The sequence below is a fragment of the Pollicipes pollicipes genome, unplaced genomic scaffold, assembly GCF_011947565.3.
Source record: "Pollicipes pollicipes isolate AB1234 unplaced genomic scaffold, Ppol_2.1 Scaffold_332;HRSCAF=371_pilon_pilon_pilon, whole genome shotgun sequence".
Classification (NCBI taxonomy): Eukaryota; Metazoa; Arthropoda; class Thecostraca; order Pollicipedomorpha; family Pollicipedidae; genus Pollicipes; species Pollicipes pollicipes.
Window position 1 is genome coordinate 71,985 of NW_023596269.1, and position 25,074 is coordinate 97,058.

The 25,074-nt window shown below is 55.2% G+C and overlaps 2 protein-coding genes across 2 annotated transcripts; one reads left to right on the forward strand and one right to left on the reverse strand.

Annotated features, from left to right (window-relative positions):
- Nucleotides 1-1,806: 1,806 nt before the first annotated feature.
- LOC119091171 (protein phosphatase methylesterase 1) lies at nucleotides 1,807-9,479 on the reverse strand. Its single transcript, XM_037213829.1, has 11 exons — nucleotides 9,452-9,479; nucleotides 8,883-8,987; nucleotides 7,117-7,288; nucleotides 6,063-6,172; nucleotides 5,375-5,620; nucleotides 5,041-5,106; nucleotides 4,614-4,647; nucleotides 4,458-4,505; nucleotides 3,744-3,903; nucleotides 3,140-3,272; nucleotides 1,807-2,637 (listed from the first exon to the last, which is right to left on the reverse strand). Coding segments are annotated over exons 1-11 (1,095 nt in total). The 5' UTR covers nucleotides 9,454-9,479; the 3' UTR covers nucleotides 1,807-2,618.
- A 631-nt stretch (nucleotides 9,480-10,110) lies between these two features.
- Nucleotides 10,111-18,805, forward strand: LOC119091174 (exportin-T; the record flags this gene model as incomplete). The annotated part of the gene is given in 11 exon segments (XM_037213832.1): nucleotides 10,111-10,274; nucleotides 13,044-13,340; nucleotides 13,643-13,831; nucleotides 14,530-14,733; nucleotides 15,216-15,413; nucleotides 15,773-16,015; nucleotides 16,684-16,829; nucleotides 17,096-17,300; nucleotides 17,562-17,711; nucleotides 18,184-18,284; nucleotides 18,662-18,805. Coding segments are annotated over 10 exon segments (1,871 nt in total), but the record flags the coding sequence as incomplete, so codon positions are not given.
- Nucleotides 18,806-25,074: the final 6,269 nt, after the last annotated feature.

Sequence of the window (25,074 nt, forward strand, 5' to 3'; positions counted from 1 at the left end):
GTGGTGCCTGGTGCGCGCGGTCCGGACGCGGAAGTGTCGAGAGCTTGCGGGCTGGCGGCGACATTTTTGTCTTTCTCGGTAGCACGTGACCCGAACAGGAGTTATACAGATGAACTGAAAAATAGGCATGGTGCTTGCACCACAAAATGCTTATTTGTCAAGAATGTCAGCCCATTAATGGACAAGTAAGGACAGCATGGTAGCACCGACGACAGGAGAGCGTGTGGATCGAATGACAAATGACGCACCGAGCGCAGCCACATGAATGTGACATGATCCATGATAACGTTGTTTCTATAAGGCTTGGTAATGAAGGGTCACTAATTTCCTGAATTATTCTGAAACATGCACCAATAAGACAGCAGGAACATAGCCAGAACAAACTCCCAGAGGAGGGGGGGGGGGGGCAGCGTCCCGACAAGAGGGCAAGAGAGCAGAGGGTTTCAAAGCGACCCATTTTTTCCCGGCTGAGACAGTCATATCATTCACCTGTTTTTCTTCAAATGAGTTGCAAATCTCAACACAAAAAAGGCTTTATTGAACCTTCTTGACACCCACGCCCAACTAGAGGTTATACGGAACGTAGCTGGGCTGCATGTCAAATTTCAGGGGATGCCCGGGCACCCAGCGGGCCCGCCTGGTTACGGGCCGGACAGCGCGCAGACACGTCGATAACGCTCCACTATTCAGAGCATTATAGTCGCGTGACGTTATCTCTTATTTTTGCCCAAAGTTGGCCAAACAGCTCAAACGCAAAAACAGAACGTATCACTCGGAACATTATAACATACTTGGGGAGAAAACGGGAGGGCCTGCCAGCAACAGCATGAGCACAACAGTGAGGTATCGGCACATGAGTACATCAACGCCTCTAGAGGCACTGCGAGCAATACAGATCAAACGTCCGTGACGCGTCAATCCTGTCTTTTTACATCGGACCCAAACCATGTGATGAAACATTTTGTTTTCAGACCGTCTTTGACATGGACTACCATGCCAGCATCTCACACCAATCTAGCAGCCTTTACGAAACGAAAATGAACGTAGCTCAAAAATGGGGAAGGCTTTTTTGAATACTTACTATTTATGACGGGTTTACACTTCATTCGAAGATAGCAGCCTACTATCTGTCATCTATGGCATTGACAATGGCAGGCATGTAACACAAACATAAAAAATTAAATAAATAGGACGTATTGAAGCGCATCTTTCCAGCCTGATGCTGTTGGTTCGTTTCGTTTCTATGGCCGCCTCCACGGCGCTGGGCATTGGGATGCTACACGCCATGAACCGCATCGAGACGACGGGCACGCCGACCCGAGCCGAGATTTGAAACTATTGTCAGCATAGGCATGGGTATAGTTACCTCTCCGGAAACCTGCGAACGGCGCTACCAAAATCGTCTTAGCGAGAAGAAACTCCATAGCTGACATCCATACTGGAAACTTTACATCGCTCGATGGTTGGGTCTTCCAACGTGCACACATTATCTCAACGCATGCGAGGGCGGACTCCATGCGCGTGTGATTTTGACGGCGATTATGTGAGAATCGCTGGGCACCCGAATTGGGAAGAGCGACTATCGCGTCGAGCAACAGGGTACCAGCGACTCAAATATGGCGGCACTTTCCTTTCGTTGGCCGACGCCCGCCGCCTATCTTGCCCGAACACGTTCCAGCAGTCCTCTGTCTATTCTGGCGGATGGTGATCTGACATGACTGGGCAGGTGCCGGGTCCATAGAGCGCCAGGTCACACTAAATATCAATCGACGCCACAGCGGTGTCAATTCCTTCTCCGAACTTAGAGTGCGGGGTTTATTTAAACCCATGCCAGTGGTACGACGCAACGTTGGGCAGACCTCGATTCCGTGCAGAATGGCCCGGTTCCGCTGCCGTCGGCGAAGGAGATGTACCGTTCAGTGGGATACGGGAAGCCGAAAGTACATCTATTTTGAGGGGAAAAGATATGGTTGCGTTGCAGCTGGCACAAACACGACGTGAATATGCGGCTATCTACATTCATATCTCAGCCGAATCATTGATAATCCAATAAACCCCGGCCCGATGCACAAATCTAAAGCAATCATTTGCAGCGACAACCAAAATGTGGTCGATTTCGGTTTCAGATGGAGCCATATACAAGTGAGCACGCAAGTGATGTTGAGCCCCGCATGAGCCCCTGCATCCTTGATGTGGCCTCTGATCTGTAGTGGCATAAGGCACTGCAGTGCACCAAGTCTATACGATCATTTACAGCGCCAGCGGATGTACGGCGCGGCGCACGACCGCCCGGCCTCCGGACATCGGGCGAGGACACGGCCTCGTCCATTACACACGTCACACGTCATACGTCGTACGTAATAAGTCAATGGCCCGACACAGGTTGATCAGACATATATTTCATTAGTCAGCAGGGAACACTGCTGTTGCAAATTACGGTACCACACATTCCTTCATTAAGTACATGGCTTCAGCGGCACGTGTCAAAACGTAGATCACAATTACGTAACACGTCACACATTTTCGACATCACACCAGTAGCCATTGCGCGCCTGCTTTTCAATCCGTTTTGAGCCAGCGCCTTCCTGTCACACATCACTCCGCACACCGTCGGACGTCTAGCAGCCGGGAGGTATCCTGTGGAACAGACCGGGGGAATATGTCAGGGAGAAAACGGCAGGCCCGCCAGTGAGCATTGTTTTCCTGATATAAAAACGACGCAAGATGGAGTGGGACGCAAAACAAACACATCGACACACTTAAGCACAGTGGGGCTGCCGGGACGAACAAGCTCGCAGATTACGATGACAAGGTGCATTCATCAGTTGTAACGAAATAACACGAGGCAAGCAGGAGCGCTGGCATGCATTGCTTTACCTTTATTAATCAGCTGACGTGGTGAGGTAATCGACCATGCCTAGCCTCCGTGGTATATCACAGCAAACACATAACTGGTAGATACATAAAAAACTGGACACCACCCTACGCTCCCTATAGATAGGACGAAGTCATTTTGAAATCGCACTGTACAGAAATCTACGCCTCTCAAAACACTGAACGTGGGCTGAATCATGGCAACTGATGCGCACGGCCCGGTCCACCGGCAGGACGCCACCGCCTCACGTCAGCCGTTCCTTACGTCTGGAAGCCATCCAGCGCGTGCGTGAGCTTGTTGCGGACCAGGAAGGTGGCGACTATGCCGGCAACCCGGTCCGGCACGTCCTCGTGCACGGCGTGACCAGAGCGGGGCACCACCTGGATCTGGAACTTGCCTGCAATCCGGCGATACAGCGTAAACGCCGGATATGCCAAAATATGGAGCTGCCTGGCGAGACGGAGCGTCATCTAGCGCCGATGTCTCTAGATTGAGGTTCTACATTAGTCCAGAGATGGCGCCATAGTGGAACAAAGTGCATGCGATTCCAAAGCATGTCGCAACACGCTTAACCATCGTCGCTACGTCCAGTCTACATACCGATGGAGAGGAAGCCGGAGGCACATATGAGTGCGTCTCACATTCAGCATTAAAGAACTATGAGCCGCGAACAGTGTCAGGAATGGGGGAGACATAATACTATCTATCAGCCACAACACAAGCCATCAGCCGTAGTCACGTGACCAAACCGACACGGCTTTCCAACCCTTGAATCACAACATGGGCGCCCCGCAACAGCACATCTGTCACCGCCCGGCACCGCGCACGGCCGCCGCCTGGAGTCGACCCCGGCGCCCGCCCGACTGACCCTGCATCTGGCCGACGGAGAGCTCGCGGTCGAGCCGATCTATGCCGGCCAGCAGGAGAACTTTGGGAGGCGGCGCGGACAGGAAGAGGCCGGACAGGCCGCGGAACCAGCCCTGCCAGTGCGGCTCCGTCGACGCCAGGTCGATCCGCCAGGTGTAGGACTGCGGACAGGGCAGCGCCGTCGGTGCTGGCTGGGGCACCTGCTGACGTCCCTGGTCCCAGACGTGGGCGCACCCGCAAGAGAAGGCGAGGTCGAGACATGTCGGCTACACGCGGCAGATGTGATGGCTGGAGGCGCCGTGCTCAAAACGACGGGTGTAGACTGCACGCACAAGCGCGTTAGGAGTTCTTCCCATATTGTGTGTGTGTGTGAGAATCGCCCAAAGCCTTATAGGTGGAAGCCACGTCGGTGCTCAACAATTTCACGTGGGCCACGCCTAGCTGCTCGATCTAAAATTACTACATTAATCCATATAAGTTTAATAATGGCGAGCTATTCATATTAATAGCAAAAGTGACTTCTTCAACTGGGAACCACATAAGTGTGCAGAGGGGGAGTTTCATTGGAAAACCATGAATCTCCAGCGAAGGAAGCGGACAGTATCAGACCCACACACGACCAAATCACGACAGGGGGGGGGGGGGGGGGTATAGCTGCAGGCCAGCTGCTCCGTCGAAGAGCGCTCGGCACGTGCCGTCCGGCCGAGCCCCTCACCTGGGCGGCCGTGGGCGGCGGGCTCGGCTGCGGTGCGGCGGGGGTCTCCTGCTCGTCCTCGTCCTCCTCCTCCTCGGGGATGGAGCCGGCCGGCCGGGCGGCGGCGGCGGCGCTGGCCGGCGGCGAGGTCGGACTGCCGCTGCTCAGGCCGGCCGCCAGGTCACGGGTGGCCGGCGCGTCCGTCTTCACGCTGCCCGGTCAGGGCCGCACGTCAGGTGGACGGACGTGGCTTACCGCTCCGCACCGGGCCGGGCCAAGCGAGCAACCACACAGGCAGCCTCTCACGTTCACCAAGCGCCGCTGAGAGGTGGGCGCAGCGGCGTTGCATTGTGGCGTATTTAAACGTTGTGTGTGTGTCACTGGGGCTTTACGACGCACCCAGCTGCTAAGGCTATATGGCGTCGCCTGCCTCTCACCCTGGCAGGAAGGGCGGGGGTGGTTAACGCAGACGCGTTAACCACTACACTATCGGCATCCCGTATTTAAACGTTGATTGTGCGTGAAAATCGTGAGCATGTATGAAAAGGAACGCAAGGGAACGAACACAAGGACATGTTGCCCAGGAAAAATGACAACCGCTTACTTTTTTAGTTGTCCCGGCACGGAAACGCGCGCCGATTCTGCATTCCTGACAGCTCCGGACTTCACGCTGAAACACACCATGGCAGCCTGCAGCGCCGATTAATACTGCCAAACCGACAGCAAAGTAACGCAATGATGAGGCAGAACAATAAAACACAACGAAAGCGACATAAATGCACAGCAGCCAAGCAAAGACCCGTCATGGTTTTGCAGGTCTTCTTCGCGCTCGTCACGTGACACCCCCGCCTCCATACTGCCTCGACACTATCTAGTATCGATCATCACGCGTCTGACCTATCGAGTGGACAGACCAAACCGCACCGCGCTCCACTGACCACCACTCGATGCCGTGCTGGACGGAGGCGAAGCGCTCGGGCCGGCCGCGCAGGAAGGTGTGCATGGCGCCGAGCGCGTCGACGGCCGTGCCCTCGACCACGTCGATGACGACGAGGCCGACGAGCGGGCCGCAGCACCAGGCGTGGGCCGCGTGCACGGCCAGCGCGCCGCCCAGGCTGTGGCCGACCAGGACGGCCGGCGGCGCGGCCGGCCCGTACACGGCCGATACCACCGACGTCAGGTCACTACGCGGTGGCGGGGGACGGGGAGGTTGTCAGGGGTCAAGGCACGGCGAAGGAGAGTATCCGGGGAGACCCGTCTTGGAGCAAGAGGCACTGGGAACGCTCGGTTCAAAACGGCATCTGTCGATAAAGTCACTGAACCTACGGCCGTCACCGCAACCACGGTGTCGCAGAATCGCAAGCTCTTGGACGAGATAACTTCCACTGAAAGGTCATAACAGGGCCAACATTTACGCCAATGACAGGATAGCTTAGCACCATACACTTGTGCACTGGAGTGTAGCAGCACGCTCGGCATCCCTCCTCACTGATGGGCGCTACATGACCGCGCGGCCGAAGCTCCCTAAAGCCTCAACTACTAGCACTGCCCTCCTCACCGCGCTCCAGCACCGACCCTCCCCACCGCCGGCCTGTCTGGAGCGCACGCCGCCGGCTCGACCCTCACCTGACCAGCCGCTCCATGGACAGGTCCTTCTCGTCGGCGGCAGCCGTCTCGCCGTGACCGCGCATGTCCACGGCCAGCACCTGGCAGTCCACACTCTGCACTATCCGCTCCTGAAAGGCGCCCGTGAGGTGGATCGCGCGCGAGACATCCGGCACACGCGGCTGTTCGCTGATGTGGAGGGAAGAGGCAACAGGTGGGCCCACAACAGGCATGGTTCAAAGTGATCAGTGAACAGGAAGGTATGCTGGACTTTCGGCGAATACCAGTGACGACCGGAAAAGGCCCATAGTACTTCCATCCGCAGTGTGGCAGAGTTCAGCCACCTGAGTGCCAAAGACGTGGATACTTTTTCATGCTATTGCACATGTGTCTTGGGTCAAATCAGGTCGACCAATCACGCAGCGAGTCGGATGACGGCCAATCCAGCATCTATGCGCCCCGGGCAACGCAGATCGGGCGGCCATGTCTAGATGAGCGTTCAGAGTCAAAGGACAGCAGTGTGTGGCGCGGACAGCAGTGTGGGCGTGGTGTTGTGGTGGTGGTGTGGGGGAGGGGGGGGGGGGGGGGGAGAGGCAGCGGGAGTGGCCGAGTTCTGGTGACATTAATTTGTATTCATATCCCTGGCATCAAGCTGAACAAATTTTGCCACAATGTCTGTCAGTTCCCAAAAAAATCAGTGACACCCTGCACCTTAACAAATGGCCATGATGTCCAAATGAGTCAAACAGAACTCATGATGAGGCTCTCATGCTGAATAGCAAGGTCAATGAAAGTCGGTGGTTACAGACCCGTGATGCTCACCAAGGCTCACTGGTGAGTTCGTCAGGATTTTGGTGATGAGGTTGACCAAGAAAAGTTTGAATAAAGAATAGGTACATTGTCAGAAAAAACGTGACAGGCAGCACCAGAAACAATCATAAGGTAAGGAACACTAAAAGCTCATGTCAACTGACACCAAAACTGTCTACTGTGCTCACAGGGCAGTAATGCAACAATTTGAGACTTCTACACAAACGATAGAGCCAAAATGTCTGCCAAGCTGTCAGCCACTGACCGTGAAGAGCGCCCAGGTGAGCCCACTGAAGCCGCCGCCGTGCAAGAGCACGAGCAGCGGCCCGGAGGAGCCAGACCGGTACACGTGGAACACGTCTCCTCCATCCAGCTGGACATCTTCAGCAGAGCTGAAATACCGCTGCCAGGTGGTCGGTGTCAGGTCCCGCCTACGCCTGTTGACAGGGGATGGGATGAAATACCAGGTGGTCGGTGTCAGGTCCCGCTGAGGCCTGCTGACAGGGGATCGGATGAAGAACCACTGCCAGGCGGTCAGTGTCGGGTCCCACCAGCACCTGCTGACAGGGGATGGGATGAAATACCAGGTGGTCGGTGTCAGGTCCCGCTGAGGCCTGCTGACAGGGGATCGGATGAAGAACCACTGCCAGGCGGTCAGTGTCGGGTCCCACCAACACCTGCTGACAGGGGATGGGATGAAATACCAGGTGGTCGGTGACAGGTCCCGCTGAGGCCTGCTGACAGGGGATCGGATGAAGAATCACTGCCAGGCGGTCAGTGTCGGGTCCCACCAACACCTGCTGACAGGGGATGGGATGAAGTACCGCTGCGAGATGGTCGGTGTCAGGCCCTACCAACATCTGATGATGAGGGATGGGATGAAGTACTGCTGCTAGCTGGGCAGCGTCAGGTTTGGCCGACACCTGCCGATGGGATGGGATGAAGCACTGCTGCCAGGTGGTCAGTCATGTCTCAATGACACCTGCTGATGGAAGATGGGGGTCAGCATAGGACATGGATCCAGACATAGCTGTGCCCAACTTACCAAATACCTTACAAGGTTACCCACAGGCTAGACTATTTACCCACATGATGAGATACAGCCCACTATGTAAAAGGCTTGGAGATGTGAGTTCCTGCAAGAAGAGCTCCTTGACAAATGATGATAATCCTGATCATGTTATACTGAAAGGTGAAACCAGCAATGGTTAAAGTATTCTTTAAAAATACTGTGAGGTGCATGGTACAATACATGGCATAAAAAAACAAAACAAAAGAGCATTGAACAAATGGGTATAACATTACATACTGACCATCACGCAGATTACATGGTGGCCCATGACACAATGTTGAGCATCTGTGTACTTAATTTGGAGTGAAGAGGCCCTTAATCTGAGGTTCTTGACCATCCATGATAATTTATCCAAACAGTCACACTGCACATCCAAACCTAGAGCAAAAAAGATGGAGCTAGTCAAATGACCACCTTTTGACCTATTCTTTTGACCACCTATTCATATTAAATTACTATTTTTAGCATACTGCCCAACCTTTATTTTCACAGCAGCTCTCCAAGGCTAATACTGAATTAATCATCTGCTCAAAATCAGAATGATAATTAGTTATCCATAAGAGTAAAAAAGGCTTGCTGAGACATGCTACTCAGCAAATCAAGGCATCTGCCTGGCATGGGCATGTGTGGTACAGAGGTGGGGCAGCAACAGGATCAGCAGAACCCTGGTGATCCTGCTGCTGCCACTTTGTGTAGCCTGGGTTTGGGCCATGCATGACATAAAGTAACATCACTGTGGTCATCTATCTGAACATGGATCTTGTAAACTTCCAGCCATGTTGCAGCATGTTGTTTCAAAATTTTGCCAAGACTTATACCCATTGTCCCAAAAATAATTAGAGAGAGATAAGACTATATATGTGTGTTTATATCTGTGTTAAACCACTCATGGCATTCATCACACCTGGGTACGGGATGCACACTATCATTGCACACACAGACACACACAATTCACATACCTGCCAGCAGAAGCTCCTGGTACATTTCCCATAGGTGGAAGAGGACACTTCATTTTTAGTGCTTGCTTTTGGAGAGATGACATTGTCACAGTGCCAGATTTAGACCTGAAAAAACATGGTTATACTTAGGCATGTGACCTTCACATTTTCTGTGGAATGTTGGGGGGGGGGGGGGGGTGCAAAGTAACAATGCAGTTTTGCTCCAAGCTATGCATAACAAAAGCCTCTGATCTAGTTTGTGAAGAGCTTGACTACGCTAACCTAATTTTGCAGTTGTCAAGCCACCTGTCGGACATGTAGCTATGTGTCCAAGTGACTTAGGGACGTAGAGATTACCATCTTAAACCAACACCTTTAAGGCCTCCAACACTAGGGTCACAGGGCAGGCGCAAAACAGCAGGACCGGGCAACCCCCCACCTCTCGCCTTCAATTTCTGCACCCAATAGCCCTAGGGCAATATCGTTCTGTCAATATCACGGCTAACCGGCGCTGACCTTCGACCAAAACAATCGCGGGGCCCCAGCACGTTCCCGGGATGTTGTTAAGGTTGGGTATTTTCGAAAAGTACATAGGGTGTTGGGAATGTGCCCGCTGTGTTCAATGGACCGAGTGCAAGGACCGGTAATTGGGCTAGATAGGCAGCACAGTTAGCTTGTTTGATGATATTTAAATACACATTTACATTTTTGCATTAAGGATGGTCAAAATTTTTGGTAAGGTGAAACGATGGCGAATAATGTATAACGCATGTGATAAAGGCAGCAGCAAAAAACAGATCGAAGACTAGAACTAACGCAAAACATTGGCAGAAAATTGTTGACTTGATCGCATGTTTCTGCAACGAGACAGCATATCCTTGGCTCTAATAGCTTAAAGTGCAAGAAACAAAAATAGCTGATGGTCACGTCGACGGAGAAACGTACTATGAGTATGTAGCCGTTTCATCTATTTATATTTTCAGTCGTTGTTTAACTGGCAATATAAATATTTCCTTAATAGGGTACGTGACGTGCAGCCTTTGTAAAAATGCAATATCCTAATTTTGATGTGAATTGATTCATATTAATATCACTGGTTTAAACATAAGACAGGATGCACAGAGATAAGTCTTCAATGCGCCTCTAGCAAATTTTGGCAGTATTAGAGTAGATACCAAATGACGAAAACGACGCAAGACCGGCATCAGCATGCGCAACGATTTCCGGCGCGTCGCGACGGTATGGCGATGGAGAAGCGGTTGCGCTGTGTGTCGTAAGATTGATGTATATCTAACACTTCAGTGGACGGAGGGAACATAAAGTATGATTTAAGCCACCTGAGTTTAGCACGTTTTAAGGGCGTTACAGTGTTGAATATTGTCTCGAGTGCACGATCACCGGAAAAACACCAGTGTAAGTTGGAAACATTTTCCTAATTTCCGTGCTCTGTTGGTCTAAGTGGGCATGATCGTCATTGGGCAACCAGCAGGACTGAGAGAGCTCGGAATCGAATCAGGGGCATGATTATTTCAGCATTTTTCAGACACTTGTTTTCTGCCATGTTTAGGCTGATATTTGTGTAATGTAACTCAAGCACAATCCATGCCCATGCCAGACTGCTAAACAGTTATGCCATTTCCAACAGAATTTCATGTGTCAGTTTTCATTTAGATTTCATTTCATCAGTCAACAGAATTGCATGGTATGTACACCATAATGGTGGATTACTGGAGTTTGGTTCAGTCACCATCAATTTCACCACACAAATAATCTCTGGGCATTGTTACATTGCAAAGGGAATTTCAGATGTAGTGCTGTGAAAATAGTTTTGCACCCTGAATAATTCAAACATAAAGGGAATGTCTCACATTTGCAGATGTTGAAGCAAGCATCAGACATCATGAAACTAACTTACTTATAATTATTGGTGTACTTGTAAACACAAAAGACTGCTTTAGACAGCATTATTTCTCTGTTGAGTACATATGTTCATTGATACATCATTGTTTGATTGAGCCATCATACCTTGCACAAAGTTGTTCATGAGTCAATTAATGGGCATCATGTCTGGTGTCCAAAACACAAGATATGAATGATTTGACCATTGTTTTGTTCTTGGCCTTGATCATGGCTTATGGAATGGTAGGATTTCAATCATTTTATTTTGATGTCATACCTACTAAGGTGTCCTTAAACTGCTCTCCCTGAAATAGTCCCACCATCTTCACAGATATGGAGCTCAGAAATGGTCTTAGGGATTTAGGTCTTAAGAAAGGCAGGTCTGTAGACTGAACCCAAAGATTTTCAAGATGGCTATTTTAGTTCATAATCTTATAGAAATGTGGAATACTCCCTTTAAACACATTTTTGCTAGCCTGAGTTTGGTGTGTATGAAAGCAAAGTGTAGCAGAAGGATGACATGTAGGCATGCTGTGTAGTGGATACATTTTTTTACCTAAACTTCATGTGCATGTAGGTACAGTTTGATACATGAGGAGGGTGTAATACTGAGATCACTGTTTTAGTAAATGAACAGTGCATTCTTTGACCATGCATGTATATCCTCCCAAATGGATGTTGGTTACAAATCATCACTGCACTGAAAAATGGAGTGTGGCTAGGCACTAGACTCCAAAATGCTCCAAATAGAGGCCAGCTACATATGAGACTTACACACCCTCTGAAACTCCTGGCCCACCCAGCCACTGCATTGCTCCAGCTTTATGCCATTGTGGTACCAATTTACATGGGCATTGCCCACATACTTGCAAATGCTGTTTCTTTTTCCAATTGGCAGATGCCTTTGAGAGCAGAATCATGGTAATATATTATATATTGATACATTGTCTATTTCAAGCTTTACCTATGTCTGAGAGCAAGAAGTGCAAAGTAAGCATTGACTACCTCAAATGAGCATTACTCTGTGCACAACTTGGTATTGTCATATGTTGGGGAAATGAAAAGGTGAAATTGCTAGCTGATGAATGAAATTTGCATGCAACATGTTTAATATGAATGCATTATGATAGATTTTTGTCAAGGGCAAACACCTGATAATGTGGTTCCAACATGGTTCAGCTTTAAACTGAAAGCCTTTGGTCTGGGAGGCCTCATCTCATTACACCAGGTCAAGGGGCAAAGTCATCAACCACCATGCTGCTGCATTGGAGAGCTGTTGCAGCCTGCTATGCACATCAACTTTCATGCCATGAGCCATGCAATGTTGGTGATCACAGAAAAAATGGCAGTTTAGCCCAGCATTATTGATCATGGGTTCTGATCAAATTGTGAGCTGTCCTGCCCAGTTACATGGCCTTGGTTGTGTGGACTGGATCCCCAGTGTGGGTGGTGTTTGGGCCAGTTGTGCACACTCAATGCCCTCCAAGACTATAAGTGTGCATAAGCTGGGTGTGTACAATGATCCCCAATATTTTTTTGGGGGGGAGGGGGAATGTAGACCTAGTGTACACCCACCATTTTGGAGAGTGCATAAGCCTGGTGTGTAATCACCCTGTTTTGGAGGGCATATGCTCACAGCCCATTTTTCTATATCTGTGTACCTTATAAGTGAGTGGTGGAACAGCAACTGTTATCAAGTCATGTTATCAGTTATCAACAAGATATCACTGGTTAAGGCAGTCAGGTATCAAGCCATGTGATACTTGATGGTGTCTGCAGTTTTTCATGTGTGTGGTATCACCTCAGGGTATTGCTTTCTGCAGTTTTTCATGTGTGTGTTACATGATTAGCAAAAATGTTGGGCTCAGGGTATTGTTTTCCACAGCCTTTTGATGCGTGCATGCGTGCGTGCGTGCGTGCGTGTTATTGAGTAGCAAGTGCTGGTGCTGAGCAATGTCCACAACATGGTGTGATACAGATGGGCGCAGAATGGCCGCTGGCATCGGCAGGCGGGTCAACCGCAGTCACCATCAGCCAATTACAGAGTGCTTCAAACACGACATAAGGCGCCTCTGTTGCGACGTGAAACACAGGTGGTCTTGGTTACAATAATATATGCTGGGTAGCCATATCAAAAGGGTGGTCCGGGGCAGTCCCAAGGAATTTTGCCCATATGAACTTTTGCCTCTCCTTGTCCCAATAATGCAACTTCCTACATCGACTCACCCCAGCCTGGCCACCACTGCCACCACCACCATCACCATCGGCCCGACGCTGCCGCAGGCGGCGATGGAGGCGGTGGCGGCCGAGGAGTTCGTGCGCCGGCTACGCGGCCTCATCGAGCCGGACGCGCAGCTGCAGCGGGCCGGCCTCGCCTACCTGGACGGCCTCAAGGCGTCCGACGACGGCTGGCGGCTGTGCGTGGACGCGCTGCTCTCGCCGGCGCTCGACGCTGAGGAGCACGTGCAGTTCTACTGCCTGCAGGCGGTGGAGCACTTCGTCAAGACGCGCTACCCGGCCGAGGCCGACGGTGCGGCGCCCGCCGTGCGGCTCTTCATCAGCGGCTGGGTGCAGCGCCAGGTGTGTGGCAGCGGGGAAGGGCGGGGTGCTGGGGTCGCAGACCTCGGCCGCTGCTTGTGATCAGCGCTGCTGGGGTTGGCTTGGTCTCTTGCGGGACGCGAGCCGCGGCTGCCTTTATAGAGTGCGTGTCTGGTGGTCTTGCGCGCACTGTAGTCCTGCTGAGCTTCGTGTCGTAGGATTAATTACACCTCGGCCGCGTTATGTGCTGGTTCTTGCTGTTCGCCGCCGTGAGCCAGCTCGTGGCCGTAGCCGGCCACCAACGTCAGCACTCGCCATTGACCGCGGCGCGCCGTCCTTCGCAGTGCAAGCTGGGAGCCGCCGGCGCCAAGACGTACCTGCGCAACAAGGCTGCGCAGGTGTTCGCTCTGATCTTCGTCGCCGACTTCCCGGACCGCTGGCCGACCTTCCTGCTGGACCTGATGGGCATGGCCGCGCTGGGCCCGCCCGCTGTTGACATGTACCTGCGCACTCTGCTGCAGATCGACCAGGAGGTACGCGACCCACCCGTGTCGGCGTCCGAGGGGACGTGGGCCGGCTCCCGCAGCCTCGCACGGCTCCGGCGCGAAGGATCCGGGAGGTTGTACATCGGGTGGTGCGTGTGTGGGCGCGCGAGTGGGCGGCCTGCCCAAGTGCTAGCGATTTGCATATGTTGCGTCGCAGCACGCGTACCGGTCCCCCGCCACTCAGCCGCAGTGGGATTTTTTCAGCGTAGTTCCGTGAGGTGAACCATCGACCCTGTTCCCTGGTGATCATCGCCAAAGAACATGCGCACCATGAACCGCCTGGTATTACTGACACGTTCAAAAATTATTTGTATGTTGTCTTCGTTATGGTCATTATGGTTAAAAAGTAAACACATGGAGTACATATGGAGTAAAAATGACCTTTCCAGTGTGATAGCGGGCTTGGCGCGGTTCAAAGTTCCGAAGGCTCCTAGCTTGCTTTTATGAGACGAAACTTGCTGGATCGGCTCGTCCTGTCGCATCGCAAATTCGGCGTTGCGGGTGCGTTGAGGACAAGCAATACCCAGCCTCAATGCCAGTTCTAGGCAGACGGCTCGAGGCCGTTTTTGTCTTCATTAAGGTCATCGACGCCATTTATCACCTTTTCGGCCCTGGCATCAGGCGAACCGTCTCGGAGATGTACCGTGACCAGTCTCCGCTGTCCTCACCCCTCCCCCCCCCCGCAGATCGTGGACCGGGACGTGGTGCACTCTGAGCAGGAGGCGCGCCGCAACACGCGCATCCGCGACGCCATGCGTGAGAAGTGCGTGCTGCAGCTGGTGGAGTCATGGCACGGCACGCTGCAGTCGTACGCCACCACGCAGCCCCATCTCGTCTGCATGTGCCTCGAGGTGGTCGGCAAGTTCGTCTCCTGGATCGACATCGGCCTGGTGGGTGGAGAGGTTGAGCGCCGGGGTCGGGTCGAGCGCGTGTGAACTCCGTGCAACGTTAGCCGTGCGTGTCAAGTTTGAGATCTGAGCCTTGGTTAAATATTGGTTCGGAATTTGAGTGCCTTTGTTTGGTGTGTGGAATGTTGGTAACAAACCCGCTATGGGAGGGCGTGGTGGTCGCCAGAATGCCTGACGGCCACCGCCGTGACAAATGCAGAATAGCCTGCAGCGGGCAGTCCGCGACGCGAAGGCCGTTTTACCCCCGTGCTGGCGCCATGCCGCGCTCCGCAAGGTGTTGCCTGTTTGCCACGCTGTAGCAGCCAGGCCAGCTGTACCCGTACACAGATTGCGTGACCGTCCAGAATCCGTCAGGGCGCCCTCTTGTGCCCTCCTCGGCCCCCGGGAGCATGTCGGGATTCAATCGTGTCCTTGCACGTCATTTCTCGTGCGATCCGCGCTGTATGTGCGCCGCGCGTCGGCAGGTGGCCAACGAGCGCTTCGTCGCCGTGCTGGTGACGCTGCTGGGGCTGGTGGACGTGCGGGAGGCGGCCGCCGACTGTCTGCATGACATCACGCACAAGGGCATGGAGCCCGTGCCCAAGGTGCAGCTGGTCGAGTCGCTGTTCGCCGTACTGCAGCAGGCGGCCGTGTTCCAGCTGCTGGAGCGCGTCAACGATCAGGTGAGGTGGACGGGGCTGGACGCCGCTCGTGCCGGGGGATGGACACGCACGAGCCGGCACGAGTTCAGAGCATGCATGGGTTCGACTTAGCCCGCGACTGGGTGAACGCTGAAGTGGCCTGCAATAAGGCGGATGTTGTATGGTTCACACTGTGTTGTGTTTGCTCGAGTACATGGTGACTAACTCGGTAATTGCCTGTGGAGGGATGATGCGCGTTCGTGCGACGGTCGCGCTTTACGTCTACGACATCGCTGCGTCGGTCGCTACGCCTGCTGAGAGGTATGTTTCGGACACTCGTGCGCGCGCAACCAGCTGTCTGTCGTCGCCCGTCTGGAGCACCGCACGTGTCCGCTTCGCAGACGCCGGCCGAGGACGTCGACTATCTCTGCAAGCTGGGCAAGGTACTGAACGGCATGGGCATCGAGCTGGTGCTCTGCTACCACAAGCTGGCCAAGGCGGCGGCGGCGGCGCCCGGGTCTGGCGCGCTGGCCGCCACCGAGGCGGCCATCGGTGCCAAGGTGCAGCACATGCTGGCCTTCCTCAAGTGCGACTACGACGACCCTTCGCGCAGCGTCATCGACTTCGCCCGCGACTACGTGCAGGTGCGGCGTTCGTGTGGTCTTATGTGGCGCTCAGGTGGTCTTATGTGGCGCTCAGGTGGTCGTAGGTGGCGCTCAGGTGGTCTAATGTGGCGCTGAGGCGGGCTTACGTGGCGTTCGGGTGGTCTTATGCGGCGCTCGGGTGGTCGTAGGTGGCGCTCAGGTGGTCTTATGTGGCGCCGAGGCGGGCTTACGTGGCGTTCGGGTGGTCTTATGCGGCGCTCGGGTGGTCTTATGCGGCGCTCGGGTGGTCTTATGCGGCGCTCGGGCGGTCTCGTGCGGTGGTTGTTGGCGCGCGGTGGCGTGGGTGCTTTTCCGTGCTACAATGCCGGTGGTACTGGAAGTAGTCGGACACCTTTTTGGGCTTCGCCTTGAGGTGGATGGTTGTTGTGTGCGTGCATGAATGTCCTTTTTTGAATTTCGTACCTCGTGGCTGACGGGTTTTCCACGTCAGACTCGTAAATAGCTGCACTGCTTGACTTTGTGTGAAGGTGGGATGGAAGGGAAATGTTCCACATAAATGTTATAACACGTTGCAGGATTAAGACATCGTTGAAAGGACTACCCAAGCGTTCCAAGAATATGCACGTGTAGGAAGAGCGTAAAGCCTGTCTTGACAATCTGATGTAGTGACCATGTTCCCCGTTGCTGACGATTGACCCCGTTCGCAGTTGTTGAAGACGAAGCCGATGCTGTCTGAGGCCGAGACGGGCCACGTCCGTGACATGGTCTACGTCATCATCCACAAGCTCAAGTACGACGATGACTACGACTTCCAGGCCATGGGCGAGGATGAGGCCATGTTCCAGGAGTACAGGTACGGACTGCGGGTCAGATGAGGACGATGGCGGGGCCATGCTCTAGGAGTGCATGTACGGACTGCGGGCCAGATGAGAACCAGGACAGGATCAAGGCTCGGCCCATGAGATGAGGGCACTCAGCTTAATCGAACTCGGACCTAAGGAAGATCAGACATGGAGCTCCACATTGCCTGACATAACAACGCGACCGATATGCTACTGATGGTGGAGGCGGGAGTGGCATCGCGTGACGTCACGCGACGGTACCTCTGGGCGTCCTCAGGAAGCGGCTGAAGGTGCTGTACGACAACCTGGCGGCCGTGGACCGGGACCTGGTGCTGCACATCACGCAGCAGTTCATCTGCTCCACGCTCGACTGCTGGAAGTCGCTGCCCATGCGGGACGTGGAGGCCGCCATCACCATGCTGTACATGCTGGGCGAGGCGCTGCCGCCCGCCTCCGCTGGCAACTTCTTCTCCGACGAGCCGGTGCGTGGTGCTGCCCATATGAACAGTGGGCTGCCCGGATTATGGCATGCCTGTGACGGCTGATGAAGCCTTCTTTTGAACTGCGACCCCGTCCGCTCTCTCAAACGTGGATCAGTCATGCTGCCTCGGCGGATGCCGCCAGTTTAGTATGGTCGGAGATCTCGTTAACAGAGAACCCAGTGCAGTCTCGTCACGTGCCGGAATGGTCGTCCAGTCCTGTTGGCATGGCAGCCGGCTGACGCCTCCCCGGCGCTGTTGCAGGCGAAGGTGACGCTGCTGCAGACGATGATGCGCCGCCTGGTAACCTCAGACGTCGTCTCGTACCCGCACCACATCGTGCCGTTTCAGTACTTCGAGACGGTCTCCCGCTACGAGAAGTTCTTCACCGTGGAGGCGGCCCTCCTGCCGCAGGTGGGCCGCCGTTTGAAACGAACATGCAGCCGAGCACTGACGCGGCACGTGGCGGTGCGCGCGACTGTCAGTAACCTGCGCCTCACAGCGCTGTTGAACTATACTGTTACACTTAAGCGGTTTGCAGTGTAACGTAGGCGTAACGTCCGCCGCACGAGTTGCTGGTGTTCTGTTGCTTGCGCCGTGTCCACCGTTAGAGATACGTAGCGCGTGAGATGTGAACCTATGTATTGGGAGTCCACTGCGCTGTTGAGCTCTCTTTCGACAGCTCCGACGTTTCCTAGGCCTGGTTACGAACGGACCGTGGACTGTACACTAGCCGTCCTGGTGTGCTGTGCTCCCCATGTTAACTGCCTGTGTTGTCTGCTGATGACTGGTGATTGGTGTCCTGAGTGTTCTGATGGTGACTGGTGAGTGGTGTCCTGAGTGTCCTGATGGTGACTGATGGCCTGACTGGTTCCCTGGCTGGCAGGTGTTGACTGCCTTCCTGGACGAGCGGGGGATGAACCACCCCAACGAGCGCAACAGGGCGCGCGCTGTCTACCTCTTCTCGCGTTTCATCAAATGTCTCAAGTAAGCAGGTTTTGGTATGGCATCTGTAGAGGCAGCTGTGAAAGCCGTCTGTTGCGATGGGCTTAGTGTATGCGATGGATGTTGTCCTTTTATTTGCGAGATGCGTTTTATTTTTGGAGAAGGTCCATAAGGAATAAGACGTATAATGTTTGTGAAGTTACCGAAGAAAGTTTTGAAGAATCGTCAATCTTTAGTATGTAAGCAAGGATGTTGCTGCCATAAGTGTGTAATAAAAACAGCAGCCAATACCTGAGTGAATGCTGCTCGGGTAGTTGCAGGGATCTATCGAGGTGATTCATTGTTCATGCCGAGTGCTGACGCGCCTGGCATCAGTTCTGAAGTTTGCCGCGTGCTGAGCTCGGCTGTGTCCTCGTCAGGGTGCAGATGGGCCCATTCACGGACACCATCCTGGGTCAGATCAAGAACCTGCTCTCGCTGGACCCGTCCGACGCCACGCTGCTCAACCGCGAGGACCAGCTGTACCTCTTCGAAACCGTCGCCGTCCTCATCATCTCGGCGGCTTCGGACAATAAGGTACGTGCTCGGGGTCCGTACTGTACCTCTTCGAAACCGTCGCCGTCCTCATCATCTCGGCGACGTCGGACAAGGTACGTGCTCAGCATCCGTACTGTACCTCTTCGAAACCGTCGCCGTCCTCATCATCTCGGCGGCGTCGGACAACATGGTGCGTGCTCGGCGTCCGTACTGTACCTCTTCGAAACCGTCGCCGTCCTCACCATCTCGGCGGCGTCGGACAACAACGTACGTGCTTGGCATCGCTCCGTGCACGTGGTGTAGAGGTGTTCGGTGAATGGTGCGCCTTAAAGTGCTCGTGGGGTTTTGGTTAGTCAGATTAGATCTTGCAGCGAAAATGGTGATCTTTTGGCGAGTTCTTTTGGGTTGATGTGTTTTTCTTTGTCATCGGGTGCTTCATGTTTGCGGGGACATTTTAACAGTGTTCGGTGTCATTAAAATCCCGCATTGGGAGCTCATTTCAACTATTTTAATCATGCCAGTGGTATTAGCTGCTTTGGGGATCATGGCTGGCTGGTTTGAATATTGAACCATCTCGTGTCAGCACGTGACGGGGCGCAAGTGTTCCATTCCTCACCTCGGGCAGTTATGCGACGCTCGGCCTTTTCTCGCTGCGTGACGCCCAATGCTTCCACCCGGCGCCACCTCGCCACCTGGTGACCCCTGCCCGTGTCCACCTCGGCAGCACAAGTGCGAGCAGCTGCAGCAGCTGCTGGGCCCGGTGGTGGGCCAGGTGGGCACGCTGTCGGCGCAGCTGGAGTCGGCGCCCGAGGGCTCGCCGCTGGCCGAGCGGCTGCAGCGGCAGGCGCGCCACGCCGTCGGCGTCACCGCCCGCACCACCAAGGCTTTCTCGGCCGGCCAGACGATGCGGCTGGTCGGCTGCGTCCAGCTCTACCTGGAGGCGCTGCAGATCTTCCTGAACACACTGCAGGTGGGTCGCGCGCGACGACGGGGCTGAAGCGATCCGGGCACGTGCGCCGCCGCGGGGTGGTTTATGGCCAAACTAGCCTCTCGGTTTCGTGTGCTAATGTCGGTGTGCTCTGGTGGCATCGCTCCAGGGGTGAAGGAACGTGCTATGGAGTGGAAGGGTCAACTCCGTCTTTAGTCAAGTTCTTCCCACGCATCCTCACAGCGTCAACGATAAGCTATCTGAAGATGCGGTCGGGCGTTGGTCCGCCCTGTGTTTCACTGCTCCATCTCGATGTGACCCAGGTGCCTGACCGTCTGACCGGCGTGCGCCGTGTGCCGCCGCAGGGCCCGCGCCAGTACCCGCTGCTGCAGTCGGGCGTGATCCAGCTGCTGCACCGGCTGGTGGTGTGCCTGGAGGAGGAGGTGCTGCCCTACATCCCGGCCGCCTCCGAGGCGCTGCTGCGCTCCGCTGACGTGCGAAAGGTGCAGGAGTACCTGCCGCTCATCAACCAGGTGGTCGCCAAGTACAAGGTGCGCTGGAGGGTCTCCGGACGTGGGTGTGGGAGGGCGCCGACCGGACTCGCCCGCTGTTTGTCTTGCTGGGGCGCTGGAGGGTCTCTGGATGTGGGTGGGAGGGGGAAGCCGGCCGGACTCGCTCGCTGTTTGTCTTGCTGGGGCGCTGGAGGGTCTCTGGATGTGGGTGGGAGGGGGAAGCCGGCCGGGTTTGCCCGCTGTTTGTCTTGCTGTCGCGCTGGAGGGTCTCTGGATGTGGGTGGGAGGGGGAAGCCGGCCGGATTCGCCCGCTGTGTTACGCGCTGGGCCGGTCGTCAGACCGCTTTGGGTAATAGGAAGGCGCATGTCGGCACGTACCAGTAAACGTTGCGCAGCCATCTACGAACACAGTCTTGAATGCTGTCAGCGGGGTTTCTCTCACTCCAACAATGGGCTAGGCTGGCTGGTTTCTAGTTCAGGAAAGAACGTTGCGCCGGTATTGTCACCGCAGGCTCGTGATGTAGCAAACAACGGCCATTATTAGTTGTGTTTCTGGACTTGTTCCGGGCTTCTTTCAACTATAATTTACCCTGTGATGATATCATGTTCTCCGCTAATTCCCCATATATGTGCCAGTTTTCGTATTTACTTGCTTCGTTGTTCCTTTATGGACCTGCGGACGCTTGCCACGATAACGCGGATGCCTTGGAAGTTATGTGACGTGACCAAATGTGACCAACTGCATGCATCAAAGAATAATTGGGGTACGAACATTGCTATGCGCTAACATCGGCAATGCACGTTTATGCATTTAGGAGAATCTGCATTGTAAATGCATGTCACGAGTAACCAGACATGTAACCTCCTGCAGTGAATGTGTTATGGCTTGCATTAACGTCTCATAATCGCCATTGCCATACGTGCTAACACTAAGCGCATAAACACGCACTTACCTGCGCTCCAAAAGTGCGAGGAGCTTGGCCGAGATGCGCTTGCACGGCACGCCAGCAGCCGGTGTTCGGCCGGCCGCGGCCGAACCGCGGCGCGGGCGGCGCGCGCGAGCAGGTGCGACACGCTGAGTGTAGCTATCGTGGCTGTTTCAGAAGGAAGTGATCCCGTTCGTGACGCGCGCCTTCATGCCCATCGTGGAGACGATCTTCGCCGGACTGCGCCAGCCCATCGACGACGACGACGAGGTGGTGAGTACGGCGCCGCGGCGAGCTCGATGGGGGGGGGGGGGGGGGCGGACAGGGACGAGTACGGAGTACAGCTTCTCGTCGGAGCGAGATGGTGGCCTTGGCGGTGTTTTGAGTCCCACAGAGTTCTCGTACCCTGATGCGGTCCGCCAGATGAAGTATCCCGAACGCGGGTTTGCCTATCTGACATCTACCCGAGTGGGGGCACCGGCATACTTGTTGGGAGAGCCGGGTAATGCAGTCTGGGCATTGTTCTACAAACCGTGTCACAAGGAGCGCCTTCATTACTCAAATCGTGGCACGATGGGCACGTAGAATGAATGGGGGCGGCTTTATCACCCCGCGCGTGCGTCTGGTGTCGGCGGCAGGCGCGGCGAGACCGGCAGACGCTGCAGCGCTGCTACTACCTCTTCCTGGCGTCGCTCGTTTCCAACAACGTGCTGGAGGTGCTGGCGCAGCAGCAGCCGCAGCACCTGCACGCCGTGCTCCTGTCCGTGGTGCAGGGTGCTGTCGAGCTGCCTGACCCCGTGGTAAGTGGCTGACCTCAAGGCGGAGGTCTGTGTATGGTGCGGTTCAGGCTGTGGCCTCGAGGTGCCTTACATGGACTGGTGGTTAGCGCGGGTTGGGTGGTGGTCGTGTCCTCATGTGATACGCCGTGGTGATCATGCCTCAAGCACATCGAAAGCGTTTAGTGTTTTTGGCTTCTTCTTCTTCTTCGGCATCTTCTTGCCGCCTGTGCGGGCCTTCACTGCTTCTTTTATTGAGATCTAAGTATTGTTTAGGCATCTTTATGCTGTGTGCGTGTCTGCTGCCTTCTAGACTGGGCTCGTCACGAGAGCCCTGGGCAGCAATTGCGATCAGGTTAGCGTACAACGCTACCGACGAGCGCCTCTGAAGCTTGCTATTGTCAGATGGCGTTCATGGTCCCGTCCCGTACGCAGCAGCCCACTTCCATAGCCATCCCCGTCTGCTGACCGGCGCGCGGCGTCGCGGCCCGCAGGCGCAGCGCTCGTGCTTCACCATCCTCCGGCGCGTGACGGAGGCGTGGGGCCGCGAGGGACCGGCCGACTTCGCCGCCTTCCTGTACGAGCACGTGGTGGCCGGCCTGCTTCCGCGCGCCACTCAGCAGCACGTTCGACCTGTCCGACGCGCAGACCATGCAGGCCCTGCACGAGTCGGCCCTCTGCCTGCGCACCGTCTACGAGCAGCGGGTGAGCGCCGGGCGACCGACGGCCGGCGGGGGGACGGCGAGGACAGGTGCGGGGGGGGGGGGAGCGGTGAAAGGTGCGGGCACAAGGCTGGTGAGAGCATGAAGTCGATGGGATTGTCGTTGAGGAGAGGGAGAGCGTTGTGCCGGGTACAGATGATTGGGATCGCGTGTCGGTGTTGCGAACGTCAGGGACGGTTTTCTCGAACTTCTATGACCAGCCCCTACTTTAATGAGCCATGAAAAAAGGTTCATGATGAGATTAGATGCGTAGGATTAGAGTGCAACATTTACCGGGCGTATCATATTTAATCTGCTCTCAGCGATCGCCGAAGACCTCAATGGTGGTTGCATGGAACGTTCACCATGTCCTAATGTCACCTGGTCCGTGAGCTGAGCCTGCTGTGCGCTGCTGTCAGCCGTGTGTGCGCTCTGTCTGTGTTGCGACCGCCGGTGCGCCGCGCCGGTCACGACAGCGTGAGCGCTGCCGCCAGGGCGAGGAGCTGGTCAGCTACCTGCAGAGCGGTACATGCCCACGCTGGACCTGGAGCCGGACGTGATCCAGCGCTTCTGCCAGGCGCTCCGCTCCGACAGCAAGATATTCCGCAACTACAACCAAGGTAGGCGGCCTCGCGGCCTCTCTCGGACGCCCCGCCGCGCCGCGACAAACCTGGACGTGTTCTTAGACGGTATCCGCATCGGTCTCTCTTATCCCTCATATCTCGCCTCATCCTGCATTCTCGCGACAACCCCTCTTGTCCGGGCAGGCTGCATTGCATCAGCCACGAGTGGGCCGAGAGCCCCGTGGGAAGGCGGACCTGACCGGGTACCCAGCGCGCATGCGCTAGTTTAAGCTCGGTGGTTGGCCCCCCAGGGCGCGAATGCTAGTCTGTCCCGCCGTTAACCATTTCCTTCCTCCCATAGCCCTGAAATGATCAGTTTCGGGTCGAAAGGGCTCTTATCCAAAAACAATGGACGTGTTCTGATGGGAGCGACGACTGCTTGAGTGGGATCACTGGTGGTTTTTGGTTGATGGGAGGGGCACGTCAACATGTATTGGTGATTTGCGTCGAATGGAAACGTGCTGTCGTCCTAACCGAACGCTGTGGGATGACGGAAAAAAATAATCACGAGGTGCTGACAACGTATAATATCGTGTGCTCTGGGTCTGAGTGGCAACATATGATATTGCTTTCATCTCTTCAACACGTCTTCCGTATGCTTCGCTGATTATCTGACAGGCCCTGCTTGCCATCTGCCCGTGGTGTCCTTGCCAGAGGCTGAACAGCCAGGACACCGTTCTCATGACCCGTACAGTTCCGTAACGCCACTTTTTCTGTTTCCTTTGCAGATGTTTTTCCGCCAGGCGCGTTCGTGACCTGCGCTGGCGTCGGCGGCCGGGCCTAGTCAGTGTCTTTGAATGCTCCAGCCGACGCGGGCGGGCACCGCAGGACCCTCAGCGCTGACGGCCGTGATGGCTAGTTGGCCAGGTGGCATCACTGAAACTCAATCGACGCGTTGCGACGCTTAAAGCGTGGGAACATATCGCCACGCCTGCGTGCGAGCGCGTGCGTCCGTGCCGTTTGCGTGCGGTGTAAGCGCGTGGAGGCGGCCTGCCGCTCGGTGGATGCGTCCACCTTGTCTGCTCTGTGGGGCCGTGAGTGCCCGGGACGGTGTTTCTGTGATACGCACCACCGCTTGCGGGAGGTGCGGGCTGCGCCAGCGACGCTGCGCCGGCGGGTGTCTGCCGCGCGGGGTGGCTTTCTCGTGGTCGTGCTCACGTGTTATTGTGGTATTTTGTAAGAATTCCTCGCAACTTGTTCCGATTATTTCGAGTATCGCGTTGCACTGGATGTGACAGTCCCCCTCACGAATGATCCAAGTACCCGACGCTGGTGCGACCCGAGTTTGTCAGCCTCGCGGTGTTGCGTCGACGTGTTCGTTGATCAGCCGGGGGGCAACGATCGCGGGGTGCCTGGCCAGCGCCGGCGGCTGTGCAATGTTCCGGTGAGGCCGTCTGGTGGCGGCGCCCCGCCTCAGCCTCGCCCCGGACCCTCCGTCGGCTCCCGCCGTCGGGTCATGTGGTCGCCGCCGAGTCGATCGTCGGATGCCTCGTCTCCCGACCGTGCCGGGCGGCCGAGTCCGCCGTCAGAGGCCTGCCGTGGCTGGTCGCCGTGCTTGTAGCATACTGTTCCGTTGATTCTTATCACCAGTGGTGCCTTGTGTTTGTGCTCTCGCAACATAGATGTACTTTGGCAGTTTCAGGGCTCAATAGTATGCTGTTGGACAAGAACTTCCTCGCGCCAGGTCGGGCTGTCGTACATTGCGAACTGAAGTTCTGCCGGCTTGTTAAGCTCGCGGTCCTTATATTTTGTGAGTGGCGATCGTCAGTGGCTATTTCTGTAACATTTGACTTGCCTTTCTTAACGACGAGGTTGTGCCGCTTACTTTG